The following is a 19416-nucleotide window of genomic DNA, read 5'->3' on the forward strand; positions in this document are numbered from 1 at the left end:
GACAGACCCAGTCCCATTATGGAGCTTAGAGTCTGGAGACAGAGACAGAGTATAAACAAGTAAATATGAGAATTTTTAAATTGTGATATATTCTGTAAAAGAAATTAATACTGTTCCAAAGGAGAAAAAAAAATAGAATGAATATACCTTTGATAGGGTGATCAGGGAAGGCCTTTCGAGAGATAAAATGTCAACTGAGAAGTGAAGGATGAGAAGACATTAGTAAGAGAGTGTTCCAGAGAAAGAGAGCAATATGTGCAAAGGCCCTGAGATTGGAAAGAGTTGTTTAAAGAACTGAAAATAGACAGAGATGACAGGGCATGGGGATCATGAGAGAGACAATTAGAAAATGACATCTGAAAAACCAAATGTCTTGGAGCATAGAAGTTTGGGATGTTTGTTTGTTTGTTTGTTTGTTTTTGGGTTTTTGTTTTGTTTTGTTTATTTTATTTTTTTATGAGAACCACTGAGGCCACTATAAAGGAAGATTGGAGGGGCAGGAATGGGTGAGTAGAGATGAATGTTAGAAGATAACTGTTGCACTGCAGAGGAGAGGTGATGAAGGCATGGACTAGGCTAGCAGGAATGCAGATTGGGGAGACAGACTGGAGAGACATTTTGGAAGAAGAATCAATGGAATTTAGAGAATAAATGGCTGTGGGAAATGAGTAAAGGGAGGAATTAAGGACAACTTTCAGTTTTCTGACCTTAGCAACACATGGTGCCATTTATTTGAAAGGAAGGACGTAAGTGCAGAATGTTTTGGGGGATGTGGTGAGGATGAGAATGAAGCATTCAGTTTTGAATATTTGTGCCTAAAGTAAATCCAAGGAGCAGTGTCAGGTGTTTGCTTGGATGTATAATATGCAGCTCAGAAAAGATTAGGAGCCATTACTATATAGATTTCAGTGAAAGCCATGGAGAATAGTATAAATAAAGAAAAGCAATCCAGAATTAAGCCCTGAAACAACAACTAGTGATCTCAGCTCTGATTCAGAAATCAATCAGTGAACCATCTGTAAAACAGATTTGGTGATGGTAGAGAAGGAAGGAAGGAGAGTGATTGAGAATCCATCACATTAGGTCAGCTAAGGGGTAATGCAGACTTTGAGTAGAATAAGTGAGAACTGATATTTTTTTCTGTCATCATATACTCTCTCCCATGGCATTCTCATTTCCTCTCCTAATGTCAGCCATTCATTGCTTCTAGGTTTATATATCAGACTTAATTTTTTCCACTTGTTTACTGATCATCTCCTTTTGGGTGTTCCACCAGTACCTCAAACCAAAAGACTCAAATCCAGGATCATCTGTTTCATCCATCCATAATTCTGTTTTTTTACACCTACTCTAATTGATGGCACCATAGGCTTTTCAGCAACCAGGAAGTAACAAGTTGATCTGTCACTGTATTTGCACCCTCTTTTTCCTTTATTTTCCTTAATGAGTAAGTTGCCAAATTCTGTTGATAACATAACAGTAATGTTATTTAATTAAGTTGAGCTACCATTTGTAAAATATAGTATTTTACAGAATATCCACTATTATCATAAATGCTAACAAATAAAATTCCTTTAATCAGAGATTCAGTGTTACTGTTTTTTAAAGTAGTATATTTTCTTCATATCTTCCTCCTAAAAAATTGTCTTTGGACTAAGATATAGTATGAGAAAAATTTAACCAGTCTGCAGAGAGTTAGACTGGCAAAGCCATTCAACCTTAGCAGAAGGAGCTATTTTGGTTCTATTTTTATCATCACATTTAGGAATGAATCATTGAAAGCAGAGAGAGAAATAGAGATGGATAGGAAAGACTTGGGCCATCTAATTCATCTCTTTGTTAGTGCAGGGAAGTTTCCTATGTCAAATGCCTGTGAGATATTGTGCAATAAAAGTCTTACATTACAACATTTCAATCATTTTCATAAGGTGACTAATTATCTTTGAGTTGCTCTCCGCATTGTTCTCTGAACTCCTTTCCATGTATCCCTGTCATATGAGAGGTATGTTCCTTTGTACACAGAAATGGCCTAGAGTCTCTGAGGGATGAGTTCCAGTTATTTTTCTATAGTAGTGATGTCTACATTAAGTTGACTTCATTCTTGATGATTCTTTTTGTGACCAGTGACACACATTTGTGAGATCATTATCCAGAATGAGGATGGTCTGGCTTGTTATCTTAGGATGTTTAAAAACTTATGAGAATCTCTAGGGATCAGACATGTCCCTTGGCACCTAATGGTGGAGAAACATTATTTGAATGGGTTTTCCAATAGAATACATGGTATGGGAAGACCTCTTTATTATCCCTACAGCTTGGAAGAGGGGAAGGATAAAAGGGGTTGGCATTTGGGAGGATTATTGTTTTTAAGTTCTTTGACTATTACTTTCCAATTAGTTTGGGCAAGAAAAATTCACATGAACCATTATATAGATTATAGCTTTTAATTGATTTCTGAAATTTCAGTGATCAAAATATAGTAATTTTAGCATTTTTATAAGTTTCTCCTCCATAGTCTAGAGTGTTCATAATTAGCTGCTTGTAGAAAGCAACAACATAGGAACTTCAGAGATCTTACATTTCATAAACTACCCGTTTCATTTACAGAGTCCTGATTTGCTGTTTTAAGCAGCTGCCACTTTGTAACACTGTTTTTGTTGTTGTTGTTGTTATTGTTGTTTTGTTTTGTTTTTCTTCCATGGTCAAGTCTATACAGCCAGAGAGCAGGCAAAAGGCCTTGATAGGTTCACAAAAAGTAGGACCTCATGTCTGACTTGGCTTTTCTTAAACATTACAGAATTCTGGCAACTACCCAACAGCTGACCCAGAACTTTTTTTAACACAATATGTAATTAAATTAGAAAGAAGTAGCAGTTTTAAGGCTTATCAGAAATGTTAACAGACATGGATGGATTTTGTGAAGTACGCCAAAAGAAAATAAGAGTTCCTTTGGTGCGCAGTGCACATGAAGTCAGCATTTCTCCCTCCCCTCTACCATGGGCACGCATTCCCGGTCTCATCTGGTGTTCTGGGGAACCCTAAAGCCACAGGGATCATAACAGCTGCAATAAATAAAGCATCTATTCAATAAATTTCCATGCCAAATATTATTCAGCATTCTTTTGGCCTTGGTTTGATAGAAAACAGCATGGTGAACTTACTACCTCTCTTTACTACAGTAAGCCCCAAGTAACTATGAAAGATGTAACAATTCAAACCAACATGTAAGCAAAATCATGATTCTGTCTGTTTTAAAATTAAGGTAATAATACAGGGGACCCCCCAAAAAAGTAACAAAGGAAGTCTATTGTCATTATTGAAGATACATTAGAATTTGTACTAGGCTTTTATTCTTCTCAGGGAAGATAATGAGAAACGTTCAGAATATATGTCCATGAAAATGTATGGGTTTGAGGGAGATCTTTAAAAAATAAATGTTACATATGTGGCAATATAAGGAAGAATATTATTAAGGAATTTCACAGAATTTTTATGTAAAATCTCATCATGCAGTATTATGATCACAGGGATATTTTGTGATATTTACTGAGTCTTCTGAGAGTTCACTTATTCAAGTCATATTTTAAGGAAGAACTTATAAGATTCAGATCTAAAGTATAATTCTGTAATATGCCCAGCTGATCCCATTAAAAACAACCCAAAAAGGAACGGTATAATGATGTGAACAATTCCCATTCTTTGAGTTGTTACACCTCACTTGAAATGCATTCCTTCTGGATTAAAACAGCAATTCCCCTTTGTTTCTCTCTCCAGGCTGAGGTTCAGCTATGCTACCTGGAAGCACAAAGAGATGCTGTTGAGCAGATGTCCCTAAAGCTGTACAGTGAGCAGTACACCAGCAGCAGCAAGAGGAAAGAAGAGTTTGCTGATATGTCAAAAGTTCATTCAGTGGGAGGCAATGGGTAGGGAGCTATTCTTTTTGTTGTTTTATTCTCACTAATCTCTACTTTTTCAATGATTCTCCACTGGTTAGTGTTAGGCAAGGCATTTCCTCCTTAGCTAACAGACCAGTCGAAGCTCAGTAGAGTAGGCGTTTACGTTCTTTTCCATTTGTGCCAGAATGGAAGAGTGTGGATTTTATCAGACTCTCTCATCTAACCCAGAACTTCCTAACTTTCTTGTTATTTTTTTTCAAAACAGCTTTTTTGCAAGCTTCAAATCTCTGTTTCAAAGTAGTGATGTTGGGAATGTTTGTGTGACTATGTTGTGCTTATAGTATTGGTCTTTCTTCTTCATAAATTTTTTTCAGTGTTTTTTTCCCCCTTTTTAACTTCACCATTTATTTTAAAGTCTATCCAAGGGACTTTTAAATATCAAAATCTCACTGGAAATTTGGTACTACATAATTTTCCTGAAAACATAGATATTTAATAATTCTTCATAGACACTGGGTTAGCCAGTTGCATTCACATAAAGTCAATTAGAATAACAGTCTAGCACTAGAATTGTCCATGGTATGTGAAAAGACCCAACAAATTCAGTGATCCATCAACAACTTCCCTCAGTCTGACACACATGGCTGTATTTACATTGTACTAAATACCCAAATATACTATATTCAATTTATATATACTATGTTCAATTATACTATTGAATAAATAACTTACACTTTCAGATATTTCCAAATGACTTAAAATTTTTTTTTAACATTTATTTATTATTGAGAGACAGAGAGAGACAGAGCATGAGCAGGGGAGGGGCAGAGAGAGGAGACACAGAATCCGAAACAGGCTCCAGGCTCTGAGCTGTCAGCACAGAGCCCAACGTGGGGCTTGAACCCACAAACCGTTAGATCATGACCTGAGCTGAAGTCAGATGCTTAACCAACTGAGCCACCCAGGCGCCCCACTGTGCCACCCAGGCGCCCCTCCAAATGACTTTCAAGTTATGCAAATACTGCATATATATATATTTTTTTCTTTTTTTTTTCTTTTCTGGCTCAATTCTATTATTTTATAGGCGATTATTAAAGAATAAAAGAATACTAATTAAATTTAATTATTTCATTATTTTAATGACTTAATAATAAGTATACTCATAAAAATGGGAACAGTAACCTATTTCACTTTTATACTTGCGCCAGACAATAAGGGGGAGAAACTGTTCCCTCAAGTTCCATTACATACATGTTAATAAGCGTCATATGGGGTTTAACTGTAGCCAAAATATTCCCTGAAAAGGCAGGAAGAAAGAAATCTTTTTGTGTACTTGTTTGCATTTACACTTTAAATGCATATAGTTACAGATATTTTGGGATAAATTAAGTACTGATTATAAATTCTGTCTTGTGATATAACCTAAGGTCTAAGAATACAGGAAAATGATGCGGGTTATAATTCTGTTTAGGAAACGGACTAAATTTTCCTAATTTTCAAATTTTCAAATTTCAAATTTTCAAATCTATATAATTTGTTGCTCTATCAAGATATTAAAAAAATTTTTTTTGATGTTTATTTTTGAGAGACAGCATGTACACGCACATGCAAGCAAGTGGGGGAGGGGCAGAGAGAGAGGGAGACACAAAATCCAAAGCCTCCTCCAGGCTCTGAGCTGTCAGCACAGAGCCCAGCATGGGGCTCAAACCCATTAAAAATGAGATCATGACCTGAGCCAAATTCGGACGCTTAACCAAATGAGCCACCCAGGTTCCTCTCTATCAAGATATTTTTTATATACAGATACATTATGTATATAGAAAAGCATTGCAGCATATAAGAAAGAAAAGGTTAGGTCTTGGAGCATGAACAATAAGCTGTTTTGAGGCTTTAATGTGCTTTAATTTCTCTCTGTGCCTAAATAGTCTTTGGCGTAGATGCAAGCACAAACTTTAGGTCACATTTTCATGTTTTCTGAAAGCCCTGGGGACTGAGCGGGCACCTCGTGCTTCTGACCTCAGATTCCAAGGACCCAACCTGAGTACTTACTCTGGGCTTCAAAAATCATAAATTTGCCCTGGGAATTGCTTAGTTAACAACAAGCATTGTTCTGTGAAGTGGGAGTAGGTGAACTTGCCTGATATCCTTTGTTTATGCTCCTTGGGGTGCTGAAGGCTGTGCATTGTGCAGAAATTTAAGAGCGTACTGAAGAAAAGGCAGCTATTTAATACTAAAGACAAAAACCATATACTCCTTTCTATTTTCTGTTTACATACAGAAAAGCATTGTTTGAGGAATGCATGTGGGTGAGGTTATCTGGGGTGTCCTGCCCCCGAGACTCCCTGCTCCCACAGTCAAATCCTTAATTCTGGAGCCTTAAGAACACCGCCTTGTAAAATTATCTGCTCCAATGATACATAAACTTCATTAATAGTTTTGTTGCATAGAATGAGCATTGTTTGCAATAAGCAATTGTGGGAATAGTGTGGGCTTTCTAGGGTCTTCATTCCATATACAGACATCCAATCTACTAAAGAGAAAATTAAGGACTCCTGGGTGGCTCAGTTGGTTAAATGCCCAACTCTTGGTTTTGGCTCAGGTCATGATCTCACAGTTTGTGAGCTTGAGCCCCACATCAGTCTCTGTGCTGACAGTACAGAGCCTGCTTGGAATTCTCTCCCTCCCTCTCTCTCTGCACCTTCTCTGCGCGCGCTCTCTCTCTTTCTATCTCAAAATAAATAACTAAACTTAAAAAATTTTTTTAATTAAGCTGGTGATACAGTTTGTATATTTTTATTTCCTCCCCATGTCTACATGTACACTATCAGTATGTGGTTGAAAAAATGTATAAGCTACTCCAGGGAAAACTCAGCAGCTGGATAGAATGGTGATCTTAAATTTCTAGGAAGTTTACATAACCACAGTATTGCTTAGAAATGAATTTTAATCGCTTTTTGGACTTTTGCCTAAGATCAAGTGTAGAAATGAATTTTAACCTCAGGGCACCTGGGTGGTTCAGTCGGTTAAGTATCTGATGCTCAGTTTCAGCTCATGTCATGATCTCACAGTTTTGTGAGTGTGAGCCCTGCATTGGGCTCTGTGCTGACCGTGTAGATGGATCCTGCTTGGGATTCTTTCTCCCTCTCCCTCTCTCTCTACTCCTACCCTGCTCAGGATGTTTCCGTGTCTCTCAAAATAAATAAATGAACTTAAAATATTTCTTAAAGAAATGAATTTTAACCCCTCTGGCTTAATGAAAAGTTGGGTAGCAAAGTGATAGAACAGAGCTAATATACAACTATGAACTGTGTGTTGAACAGTCATGAATATTTGTGGTAGGAAGATTTCTCTGAATATGTGAGACTGTGTGAGTGCTAGTAACAGAGTTGTTTACCTATGGGAGACAGTTGGCACTGGCTCCAGCACCACAAAGCGGGAAACTATGGCTTCCTGGAGGGACATGCAATGCACGAATCACTGATGATTATTTATGGGAGCAGATTGGTGCTTTTTGATTCCTGCCAAGTTAAATGAAAGCACTTACAGATTTGTTGTTTTGTTTGTTTTTGTTTGTTTGTTTGTTTCCTTCGCCTAGTAAATATCCACTGAAGGCCTACTATGTGAATGACACAATGGTCTGAGCAAAGTTTGTCAAGAACACTTACCTTTTGTATATTTTGTAAAGTGTAACCATCTCTTTTCTTGACACCTCTTTCTATCCAGACGTTGTCTGATTTCATTTTTTAAATGAATTTCAAAGATGCTGTTTAATTCATTAAGTAGCATCCTACTTGCTGTCAAGACTTACTGTCGATCACAAACCACGTCTTTTGTTCAGTTTATAAATGATAGAACTGGGAGGTAAAAAGGCTGGGGTGACTGGCATGCCCAGGATGATTTTTTAAGTTGGAGCTAAGACTTCAGTGCAGGACCCTGGGTCTAAATGCAGTAGACAGTTCAAAAAGTCATGCTTTGCCTTCTCTCTGAGGATTTCATTCAGACTCTCGATAAACATTTTTTCCCCCTCTAAATCCTATGTTGTGCATATTCCATAGTGTATGAAATTTAATTATGGTATTTTTCTACTATGGAGAAATTGAAGAGTCTTAAGGAGATTTCATTAAAGCCACAAGGAAGTTTGAGCAAAAACATTTGGAAGTAGGCTTAAGTGAAGACAAAATTGACTTCAGTCATTAATTTGACAAATATTACTAATATGAAGTATAGAGAATAAAGGCCAAAAAGAGAGGTTCACAGTTTGGTAGAAGGAACCAGTTTATAAACAACATGGAATAAAGGATCACAAGTGCTAAGTTAGAAACCGTTATTTGGGTAGGGGCTTCGGCTCAGGGAAGACATAGCTCAATTCTGACTATGGTAGGAGATCTGGAGCAGATTACGAATGACAGCAGGGAGAGGATTTTTGAAAGAAGGCTTGGTCAGTGATGTTGAACATCTTTTCATGTGTCTGTTGGCCATATGTATGTCTTCCTTGGAAAAATGTCTATTTAGGTCTTTTGCTCATTTTTAAATTGGATTATTTGGGGTTTTTTGGTATGGAGTAGTGTAAGTTCTTTATTTATTTTGGATACTAACCTTTTATCAGATATATCATTTATAAATATCTTCTCCTATTTAGTAGGTTGTCTTTTTGTTTTGTTAATGGTTCCCTTTGCTGTGCAAAAGCTTTTTATTTTGATGTAGTCACAATAGTTTATATTTGCTTTTGTTTCCCTTGCCTTAGGAGACATATCTAGAAAAATGTTGCTATGGTTGATGTCAGAGAAATTACTGCCTGTGTTCTCTTCTAGGATTTTTATGGTTTCAGGTCTCACATTTAGGTCTTTAATCTGTTTTGAATTCTTTTTTGTGTATGCTGTTAGAAAGTAGTCCAGTTTTATTCTTTTGCATGTGGCTGTCCAGTTTTCCCAGCACCACTTATTGAAAAGACTGTCTTTTTCCCACTATATATTTTTGCATATGTTTATTGCAGCACTATTTACAATAGCCAAGACACAGAAGCATCCTCAGTGTCCATCAGTAGATAAATAAATAGGGAAAATGTAGGGTATATACACAATGGACTATTATACAGCCATAGAAAAGGATGAGATCATACCATTTGAAACAACATGGATAGACCTAGTGAATATTATGCTAAGTGACATAGTAAGGCTGAAAAAGACAAATACCAGAAGACTCCACTCATAAATGGAATTTTAATATTTTTTTTTTGACGTTTTATTCATTTTTGAGACAGAGAGAGACAGAGCATGAACGGGGGAGGGGCAGAAAGAGAGGGAGACACAGAATCGGAAGCAGGCTCCAGGCTCTGAGCCATCAGCCCAGAGCCCGATGCGGGGCTCGAACTCACGGACTGCGAGATCGTGACCTGAGCCGAAGTCGGACGCTCAACCGACTGAGCCACCCAGGTGCCCCTAAATGGAATTTTAAAAAAATGAATAAACAAACAAAAAGCAGATTCAGAACAATAAATACAGAGAACAAACTGATGGTTTCCAGAGGGGAGGGGTAAGGGGGGGACAAAACAGGTGAAGGGAAAAAGGAGATACAGGCCTCCAGTTACGGAATGAGTAAGTCATGGAAATGAAAAGCAGAACATAAGGAATATAGTCAATGATCTTGTAATAGTGATGTAATGGGACAGATGGTAGCCATACTTATGGTGAACATAGCATAATGTATAAACCTGTCAAATCACTAAGTTGTACACCTGAAACTAATGTAACATGGTGTGTCAACTATACTCAAATTTAAAAAAAGAAAAAGGAAAGAAAGAAGGCTGGGTCAGGGAAAGAGCTTCTCAATTTAATCTGAACAAATATTTATTTAGCACCTACAAAGACAGACCACGGCCCCTGCCTTCATGAAATTTACAGTCTAGCAAGAAAGTGTGGCATCAAGCCAGTATTTACCTGGGAAATGAGAAAGGGAAGCAGAGGATGCTGAGGAGCTCAGAGCAACAGTGTGGGCTCCGTGAGGCAAAGCTGCATCTGTAGTGCTCACCACACTCCGCCCTACACCGGGTGCTAGGCTTGTGCATGCTAGATGGTCAGTGAATGAATGGATGCATAAATGAGTAGCTCAAATTGATCTGGGGCTCAGAGAGAGGGAACACAGGTCTGGAATCATCAGACTGCCTGCTGGTTCCATATGACTGGAAAGCGGGATAGAAAGCCAGGGGTGAGAAATTAAGCCTTGGGAAGAAGGCACAGTCCAGGTCCAGGACTTAATCATTGAATTCCTAGTTGTTACTCAGAATCAGAATCACCTGTGGAGTCTTTAAGCTGAGAAATGTCTGCCTACCCCACTGCACTGAAAATTCTGATTCAGTAGTCAGGAGTGAGCCAAGGTATAAATATGTTCTAATGCCCACTTCAGGTTTGAGAACCAATGTGCCATTCGTTTTGAAAGTGTGTTCTCTGGACCAGCAGCATCAGCATCTCCTGGGAACTTGTTAGAAATGCCAATTCTCAGTCCCACTCCAGACCTACTGAATTGGAAAGCCTAGACCTGGGGACCAGCAATCTTTGTGTAATGAGCTCTCCAGGTGATTCTGGTGCTGCTATTTGAGAAGCACTGCTTTAGTCAATGAAGATTTCAGGTTAGAAATTAATTGAGTATGTGGAGACTGGATTGGAGACTAAAGCCAGAAAGAATTGATAAACCTTGATGACCCATCAGGTGAGGGGAATGAGGGAGAGAAAGGAGCCACACTGATGTTCTGATTGCTAGTTCAGGGAGGAGAAAGAAGATGGGAGAATCTGGATTCAAATGGCTTTTGTGTCATTTAACGTTGAATTACAACTGTTAAGTGCAGGCTGTACTGAGCATGGAGAGACAATGAGACACAGCATGTGGCAGGTGTGTGCAAGTCAGGAAAGCCTTCCAGAAGTGTCATGGAATATGCCTCAGGGTCAGAAGTGACCATGAGAATGCTTCCTACAGAGGATGCATTGTGTACAAACTTCTAGGACCAGTAAAGCATGCCCAGACTGACTAGATGGTCAGTTTTGAAATGGTATCTTGGCAGTGGTGAGGAGAATAGATTGGCATGGGCAAGATTAGATAGTGTTCAATTAAGATCCTACTCTAGTCATCCAAGTGAGAAATAAATAGGGCCTGAGCTAGGACAGTAGCAATGGCAGCTGAAAGTTTCCATTGGAAACTGAAAGAAGGAAGTTGAAGACAGGCCCTGGACACCAAGCAGGTGACATTAAGGGAGGGAAATTTAAGAATGGACTTCCATGATTCAGGCTTGTGCAGTCTGGCAGATGGACATGTCATTCACTGAGGTGGTGAAGAAAGGCGAGGAGCAGGAATGGGGGAAAGAAGCTGAGTATTTGCGGCACAGTTCCAAACCGTTTGATGGTCTGTGGAACCTCCAAGTGTAAATGCCCAGGAAGCAGGTCTGGGTCTCAAGAATGTTTTGCGCTTCTCGACCATCAACAAGGACAATGTGGTAACTATGAGGCAGCAGACGCTGAGAGAGGTAGGAGCTTACTTTATGGTAAACTACTCCCTCACCCAGGTGGACATAACGTTACCTTTAAGGAATGCTTGTTTTAAAAAGTGTGGATAATCAGAACGTTTTGATTTCAGTTAGAATCTTTCATGCTATATTATACAAGGCTTCCAAAATAAAAACTACATCATTGAGAATTCAAGGTGGTATCTTGATTGGCAGGAATTTAGGACCACAGTCAACTATTATTTTCTGCCTCAAAGCTGCAGGTAAAAGCTCTTGATCCTAGATATTAGAATGAGTTAAGACTGCTCAGATTGCTTCCAACTGCACAAATAACATGTACCTTTAGGGGTAGTCATGAATTCAGTCTAGTCTAATTTCTTCAAGGAGGAAAGAATGTGTACTAGATTAAAAACTAAAGACTGGAATTCAAGTCGGCACTCTGATGCATTTAGCAGTGTGACTTTGATTGGGACACTTAACCTTCTCAAGATGCAATATCTCTGTCTGTACTTTTAAATACCTAATTTTTTTTTATTATTGAAGTATAGTTGACATACAATGCTATTTTTAGTTTCAGGTGAGCAACATAGTGATTCAGCAATTCTATACCTTAAGCAATGCTCACGGTAGTAAGTCTAGTTACTATCAACAAACAATGTTATCACGATATTATTGACTATATTCCCTATGCTGTATTTTCATCTCTGTGACTTCTTTATTTTATAACTGGAAGTTTGTACCCCTTAATCCCCTTCAGCTATTTTGCCCATCCCCTTACCCCCCTACTCTGTATAGTTTTTGTAGCACAGAAATACAATAGTCTATAAGAAAATGCCTAAAATATTTATGTTATATATATATATATATATATATATGTTAGTTAATGAAATATGCATTGACTACTATGTTGCAGGAAGTGGTAGGAGATACTAGAAATAGAAAAGATAGAAAAAAAACTTAATCTGTATAGTCCTCAGTCTAGTGAGGGAGAAAGACACTCAGATAATCCTTATGAAACAGTGGTAAAATTCAAGATAGAGAGTATTATGGGAGTAATTAGGAGGTCTGCCTAATCAGGGAGACTTATGGGGGCAGGGAATATCTGAGCTGTCAGAAAAGGTGCATAGATATTAGAAAAGGTGCTAGCTATTAGAAAAAGATTTGGTAGAGGGAAGGTGAGGATTTCGGCCAGAAGACAGTAACTGTGTAAGGAGAAAGAATATGTGTGTGTGTGTGTGTGTGTGTGTGTGTGTGTGTGTGTGTATGTGTGTTGAGGTTACTATAAATAATAATCCAATGTTATTGAAGCAGAAGGGCATGGAGATTATTCTTGACTCTGCTTCCTGGGATCAGGAGGGAATACCAGGTGAGTTTTTAGGGACTTCTGCTCTGGTGGTAAAGTTCTAGAAGATACCTCAAGTCTCACTGGCCATATGCCAGGCTTCCTCTGGCTATGGGGAAATTTGAGCCATGTCTCAGAGATGCAGTCAAGGTTTCTGTCCTAAGTCTAAGAATGTAGGAATAACTCACTCCTCACCATTCAAGGTTTCAGTGTAAATTTTACTCCCAAATACAAACAGAATATATAGGTAATTCCCAAGCACAACAGGCTGAAATGAACTTTAAATAGGTAAAAAGTTAAGTTTGGCAGAAAGGATGAGTCCATTTTTCTTTAGAAAAAGAAACATCTCTGTACTGGTGTGAACAAACACACACACACACACACACATATATATATGTATATATGTACATGTACATATATATGTACATATATATATCTATATATGTATTGTATATATGTGTGTATATATACATATACACACATATATATGTACATGTGTATATATGCATGTATATATATACACATATACTATATATGTATATATATATAGCATCCCCAAAGGGAAATGATTTTGATAAATGAAAACAAATAAATCACTATTTAAACTATTGTTTGATTAAAGATCAAATTTGATTCTTTAAATTAATTAAGCAGTAAGATACACTGAATGATTTTAACCTCCTGAGAAGGGATATAATCAACCTGGATTTTACTGCTGCAGGGTGATCTTCCTGGTTTTCTGTTGAGCAACATGCTAAAAATATCTCTGTTGCAGTTACATGAACATTCATGCTTACTCATATTCTTTCTCTCTTTCTCTCTTTCATACACAAAATGACCATTTTGATTTCTGCTCAATGGGTGTTTTTTGGAACATTGCTATGTAAAATGTTTTCTTTCGGGTACACGCCAGCCATAAAATGAAGTACCATCTTTTATTTGTGCTAATGTTGGAAATGCTCTTGCAGATAAATCACTAGGCAACACAAATTTTATCTCCACCATGAATTTCTACTTTCTTCCTCTGACTCTTGGCTTGTCTCAATCTAACGAATAGCTAGCTGATCTGTGTTCATTTCAGGTTATTTTTGCTCCATCCTTTGTATCGTGATGTTATTAAATAGAAAGATCAGGATGTAGTCAAAGGGAGCAAAAAGTACCCGGCTACCCTCTGCATAACTGATATTCTGGGTACTATGCAACTGTTAAAATAGGTCTTTCTGGGAAAAAAAAAAACACCTTACCAGTAGAAATGTATTCATTGGAGTCATGATATTATACCCTTTTAATGTGCAAATACATTAAACTAATTTTAGACCTGGGCAGTCTTCCACTTCAGTGATCTAATGCCATCCATGCCAGGATCAAGCAAAAGGCAAGCCAGAGAGGCAGAAGCATACTTCCCGGGAAACTGTTACTTCAAAGTTAACAGGAAAGTCAACCAATAAAGAGATATATTTGTATCTCCCTTCCATCTTAATTTCTGTACTGCTTTGGAGGGCTGATGAGGCCCATTGAAGAGGCAGAGAGATGCTAGCAGGGGCAATGAGAGGGTACCTAAGACAGATCTAAGCTACCTTATTGTAATGTGCAGAGCTTAACTCTTCACTTTAAAATTTATTCCTGTTCATACCCCCATCTTCACAAAGGATTTGAGTCAACTTACAAACATATTTGCAATAAAATAAAATAAATATTTGACTGAAATAAGTTAAGCAAAAGTAAAATACATGTAAGAAAACAAACAGATACGTATTCTCTGCATGTCCTCAAGAAGGGTTGTGATTTGGCTCTCAATTTTACATACGAAAGAAAAGAAAAAAAATCTCCTCTATCAGAAAATGTATGGTGTCCTAAGATTAAAAATCATATGTATCTAGGGAAGGCCAGCTTCTTTTTTTTTTTTTAATTTTTTTTAACGTTTATTTATTTTTGAGACAGAGAGAGACAGAGCATGAACGGGGGAGGGTCAGAGAGAGAGAGGGAGACACAGAATCTGATACAGGCTCTGGGCTCTGAGCTGTCAGCACAGAGCCCGACACGGGGCTCGAACTCACGGACCGCGAGATCATGACCTGAGCCGAAGTCAGCCGCCTAACCAACTGAGCCACCCAGGTGCCCCTAGGGAATCCCAGCTTCTTATGCCATTGAGGCCCGAGAATTTCTCTTGTGGCTTTAAGGAGAAGACAGGCATCTGTGATACTACAGCCCTACAAGAGAAACAAAATTCCGAAGGCAGTTTTTAAATGTAGGCTGGAGAAGTGATGTCAAAGCATAATTCAGTAAGAGCAGTTCTACAAGTAACTAAAATTGTAGTCCGAGCATAGCACTCTCTGGGCAGAGTCAACAACCTTGATGAAGGAGATAGAATCATTCTGGGAGAGCTCTCTGTGTTAATTCTGCCACCAGGCTTTTGTTAGGGATTAGGTGGCAGAGGATAATTTCCAGATTATTTACTTCCTGCCCTAACCCTGAGAGTCCATATACTCCGTTGCCTATTAAATCTTTGAAAACCAGTGAGGCCTAGGGTGTGGTAGTCCTTTTAAAAAGAGCAAGCTGCCTGAAGCATGCCAGTGTGCTGGTAGCACGTCTAGATCCAGCCCCTCTAACACACAGATGATACAAGGAAGATTTATTCTTTTTTTTTTTTTTTTGAAAAACAACATTGTCTCTTGCTTTGTATTGTTCCCCCATTTGTGTTAGAATCACTACTGATTCTACATTCTTCAGAATGTTTTCCAGTTCTTTGTCTAGAGCTTAGTCCAGTGTATTATCTGGAAATTTAGACAAGGGTTTGACTTCCTGACAGCCTAACAGAATCCTGCAAATACATCCAGAAATATACACTGATATTTCTAATTGATATTTTCTAACCTTGGAGATCAGAATTTTGTTTTGCTTTGTGACTGTTATTGTAATAACAACTGTTTATGGACAGGCAGCCCATGAGCCCATGAGAAAGTGGGGCCAGTCATTAACAGATTTGTAGGGTTGATTTTATTTTTCTCAGGCATTTTTACATGTATGTGGGTATATATGAGAATTGAGAAAATTACTGCTGGAAAGAACTCCATATTCCTTTTTATTTATTAATGGCAAAGGCAGACTGCTTTTCTCATGAGGAAGTCGCTCATGAATTTTCATTCAAAATAGTAAATTAGTGTCCACACTTTAATATGTTTAGAGTGGAAAGGGATTCTACATGCAACTGTGCATATCAGATTCCATGTCCAGAAAGCTAAATTTTATTCTTTAATGATATTATGATTGGGGCAGGTGCCCCTTCTGTGCTTACGTGCCACATGGTGTAGAGGATGATGGGAAATTCTGATCTATTATTAGTATTTCACTTCTGTAAAATTCTTAAAACATATTTTTACAAGATTTTGTTACCACTCCCTTTAGTGTCTTTTTTGAAAAGCAGAGGCAAACTTCCTTGAGCAAATAATGTGAACAGTGAGCACTTAGTGAATATTTGGGGAAAGAATCAATATGCTAAAGAAGCTAGGAAAATTGGATCATTTAATAGAAGTCCCAATATAGACAAGCTGGTATTTCAGGAACTGGTCTTGTGTTGTTGGATGTATTGGTGTGAAATGAACCATTAAGCGTATAAAAGATGGATTCTTAAATGCTCCTAAATATGTGTCACTGAGACTTAGGTAGAAAAACTGCCAGGACTTTATAGTGTTATCTTTTCTTCAACCAATAATTGCTCTATTTGGATGATTTCTTCATTTGGTTGTCTGTTTTAATCAAAATTCCTCAGTGGGCCAAACTGAAACCTCATATATTCACACACACCTCCCATTGATTTCACTTGGGTGAAACTTTATCTTTTAAGCAAAGTTTAAGTTGAAATGTTGAGTTAATGATGCTCACTTTAAATACCAAAGGCTGAATGCATTTATGTATTCAAACACTTAGCTAGTCAAACATAACTCCCATCAGGGTTTAGAGGAAGGATTATTTCTTAAACTATGCTAGCCTTACAAATAATGTATTGCTCTCCAATCTGCAGGAAAATAATACTGAATAAGCTTGTTAGTATTTTATTTCTGTGGTGAAAAGAATCTTTTTGTAAACTGGAAGAGGCAGAGTAAAATGGTGGACAGGATGTTGGGAAATATTTTTGGCAATTACCCATAGTAGTGAACCCAAACTTAGAAACAAATACTAAAGAAAAAGTTACACAGTTATTTCTCCATAGATTTGTCTCCATCTCTATTAAATTCTCCATCTATGAAATAAATACACTCATAATTCTGTGCTTCTCTAACAAAAACTGACTCTGATTTAGAAGACTGTTTTTCCTCATGTGATGAAGGCTTTCAACCTCCTAAAATGGGAATATTATACCTACAACAGAGTGTCTGACTCTTTTATTGTGAACCCAGTTAAGATGCAGTATATGGCAATTTAAGGAAGTATCCAAAATAATACTATTTGGGTGATGTGTTTGCTTTGTAACACTTTCATAGAGTAGATATGAGTTTGCTTTGTAACAGTTTCATAGAGAATATAACAGATTCCTACAGTACTGAAAAGGTATAATTTGAGAGTTTTTAACATCTAACAGATTACATATTTGAGTGGAAGAGTTAACACAAACCAAAGCACAACTACAGAGAAAAGTTTGTGAGGAAAATTCCTCCAAAAGAGTAGTTCCTATATTTATACACTTATAAAATTCTGAGCCACTGGCCACAGTTTCAATTACCTCTCTCTCCTAAAAAGAAAGACTAGGGCCTTTGTCACCAAGAATTCAAGAAAAGAACCTTGTTCTGAATTCAGCTGATAGAATCAGCATATTCTTCAAAGGGATATAAAACTATTAACTAGTTCTATGCTACCCCTGATAAATTCACTCATTGATGATCCTGTTTTCCTGTATAATAGCTGGCACTTTTCCTGGAAGACATCGTCCTTCCTAAAATCACTTGAAAAACACTTAGCACACCTTTGCAGGTAATGTAAACATAAGGAAGTAAACTACTTTCTTACCTAAGAATTTTCCTGAAATAATGAGCACATTAAATTGCATTCATTTCAGAAGGTTTCAAAGAACCAACAGAGAAATTCTAGTAATTTATTTGTGATTTGCTACAAAGTTACCTATTTTATTTTAGTAAATTTGGAAAGCTCTCAGGTCTTTTCTAAGCTGTGAATTAACACGTGGCCAAGAATCTGAAATTGGGCCCGAATGCTAAAAAAAGTGTTTTCATCTTCAGCATTAAGACCTTATGAGAATTGTTGTTTGGCAAACACTGGTGTTGATTTTATGCTAATGAAGCAAAATATGAAACCAAAGCATTTACTGTACCTAACAAACTCAAGCCTGCATATTCCCAGCTAAAATGAAAATAGGCTAAAGAAAGGGTGAGCATCTGTGTTAGGTTCATTTGCCTCTGGTGGGTCTCCAGTGTAGACTCTCTGAGAAGTCTGAGGTGCATTTAACTAGAAGAAATGTTTTTTTGTTCCAAGCCTCTTGATAAGGGAAATAATAGGAGGGAACAGCTCAGTAGACATAAAGGTGAAAAAATGTCCATGGTTCTGAACATTCAACCACCCTATATATGTTTTGTTTATTCAAATCTGCTTTAAGTTTCAGTGTAGAAAAGAAGAAAATGTGGAAAGAACAGGAGAGCAACTCACATTAATTGAGAATCTACTGCACATAATATTTTTTTTATTAGCAAATGAGCCATTATCATGTACTAGAAGGCAAAATCCCACCTTCCGAATGAATGAAGAAGCCTGTCCATGTTGCACTGGTTGTGTTGGTATTGGCATTTGAAGATAAGATACTATGCTCTCTGTCACATGCTGAAGTCATTCTTGCCCTACTAAAGGTTTTTGGCTTCATTATCTACATTCATTCATCATCATTCTCCAGGTGCTATGCTGAGCATTAGCAATGCAAAGATAAACTCATATCTTACCCTTGCATTGTTTGGTCATAATCAAAATTTCTTTTTTTCAGACACATATGGAAAAGAAAGCAAGCCTCTTTGTTTTCCTTGCTGATTAATGATTTTTATGAAACATCCTAAACACACAATTTCCTGGTAAAGCAGGGAAAATTCTTGTTTTAAGATCAGAGCTCAGGCACTTAAACACGATGCTTATAGCCTCCCCTAAAATTTAACATTGTCATTAGGGAACTACCTCTTGGGGTAAATGTTGTTTTTCAGATTTATGTCTCTCCCTGCTTTTTTCTAAGATGGCATCTGGGTTTATATAACTTTGTGATTCTAGGGTGCAGTGAGTTCCCCTGGCTTACCATGACCTTTGGGTATAGTTTGGCTGGGTTCAATGAAATGGATCTTGCCCTAGATATTCCAAGGTTGTCTCCCACTGAGGACTGCGTCTGTGTTGTTATCTCATGGCTTGGACAGGGGGTATTTCTTGCTGACTAGGCGTTATCTTAGCCCTCACTGACCCTGCCAACTCTCTGAGGTCTGGCTTCAGAGGTTCCTCCTCCTCTCCTTGGGGTCACTGTGCCTCTGTTGCTATGGCAACACCTTTGTCAAGTTCATCAGGTGAACTCCCAGAAACTTCATGGGAGAGAGAAGTGTCCTCAGGGAGGGGATAAAAGAGCAGGTAGCAAGGGGAGTCCTGACCAGAGTTTCCTCTGATCGTAGCATTCCCACTCCAGGTTATGGTGAAGGAACTTTAAGGAAGTC

General features: G+C 37.8%; 1 protein-coding gene across 7 annotated transcripts in view; it reads left to right on the top strand.

Annotated features, from left to right (window-relative positions):
* Window positions 1-19416, top strand: part of AKAP6 (A-kinase anchoring protein 6) — a 496497-nt gene that overhangs the window by 346084 nt on the left and 130997 nt on the right. For all 7 annotated transcript variants that reach the window (XM_047864358.1, XM_047864356.1, XM_047864354.1 and 4 more), the window contains one exon: window positions 3775-3923. In XM_047864358.1, coding sequence (XP_047720314.1) covers window positions 3775-3923 — 149 coding nt within the window. The remainder of the gene's footprint in view (window positions 1-3774; window positions 3924-19416) is intronic.

This window comes from Prionailurus viverrinus, chromosome B3 (assembly GCF_022837055.1).
Source record: "Prionailurus viverrinus isolate Anna chromosome B3, UM_Priviv_1.0, whole genome shotgun sequence".
NCBI lineage: Eukaryota > Metazoa > Chordata > Mammalia > Carnivora > Felidae > Prionailurus > Prionailurus viverrinus.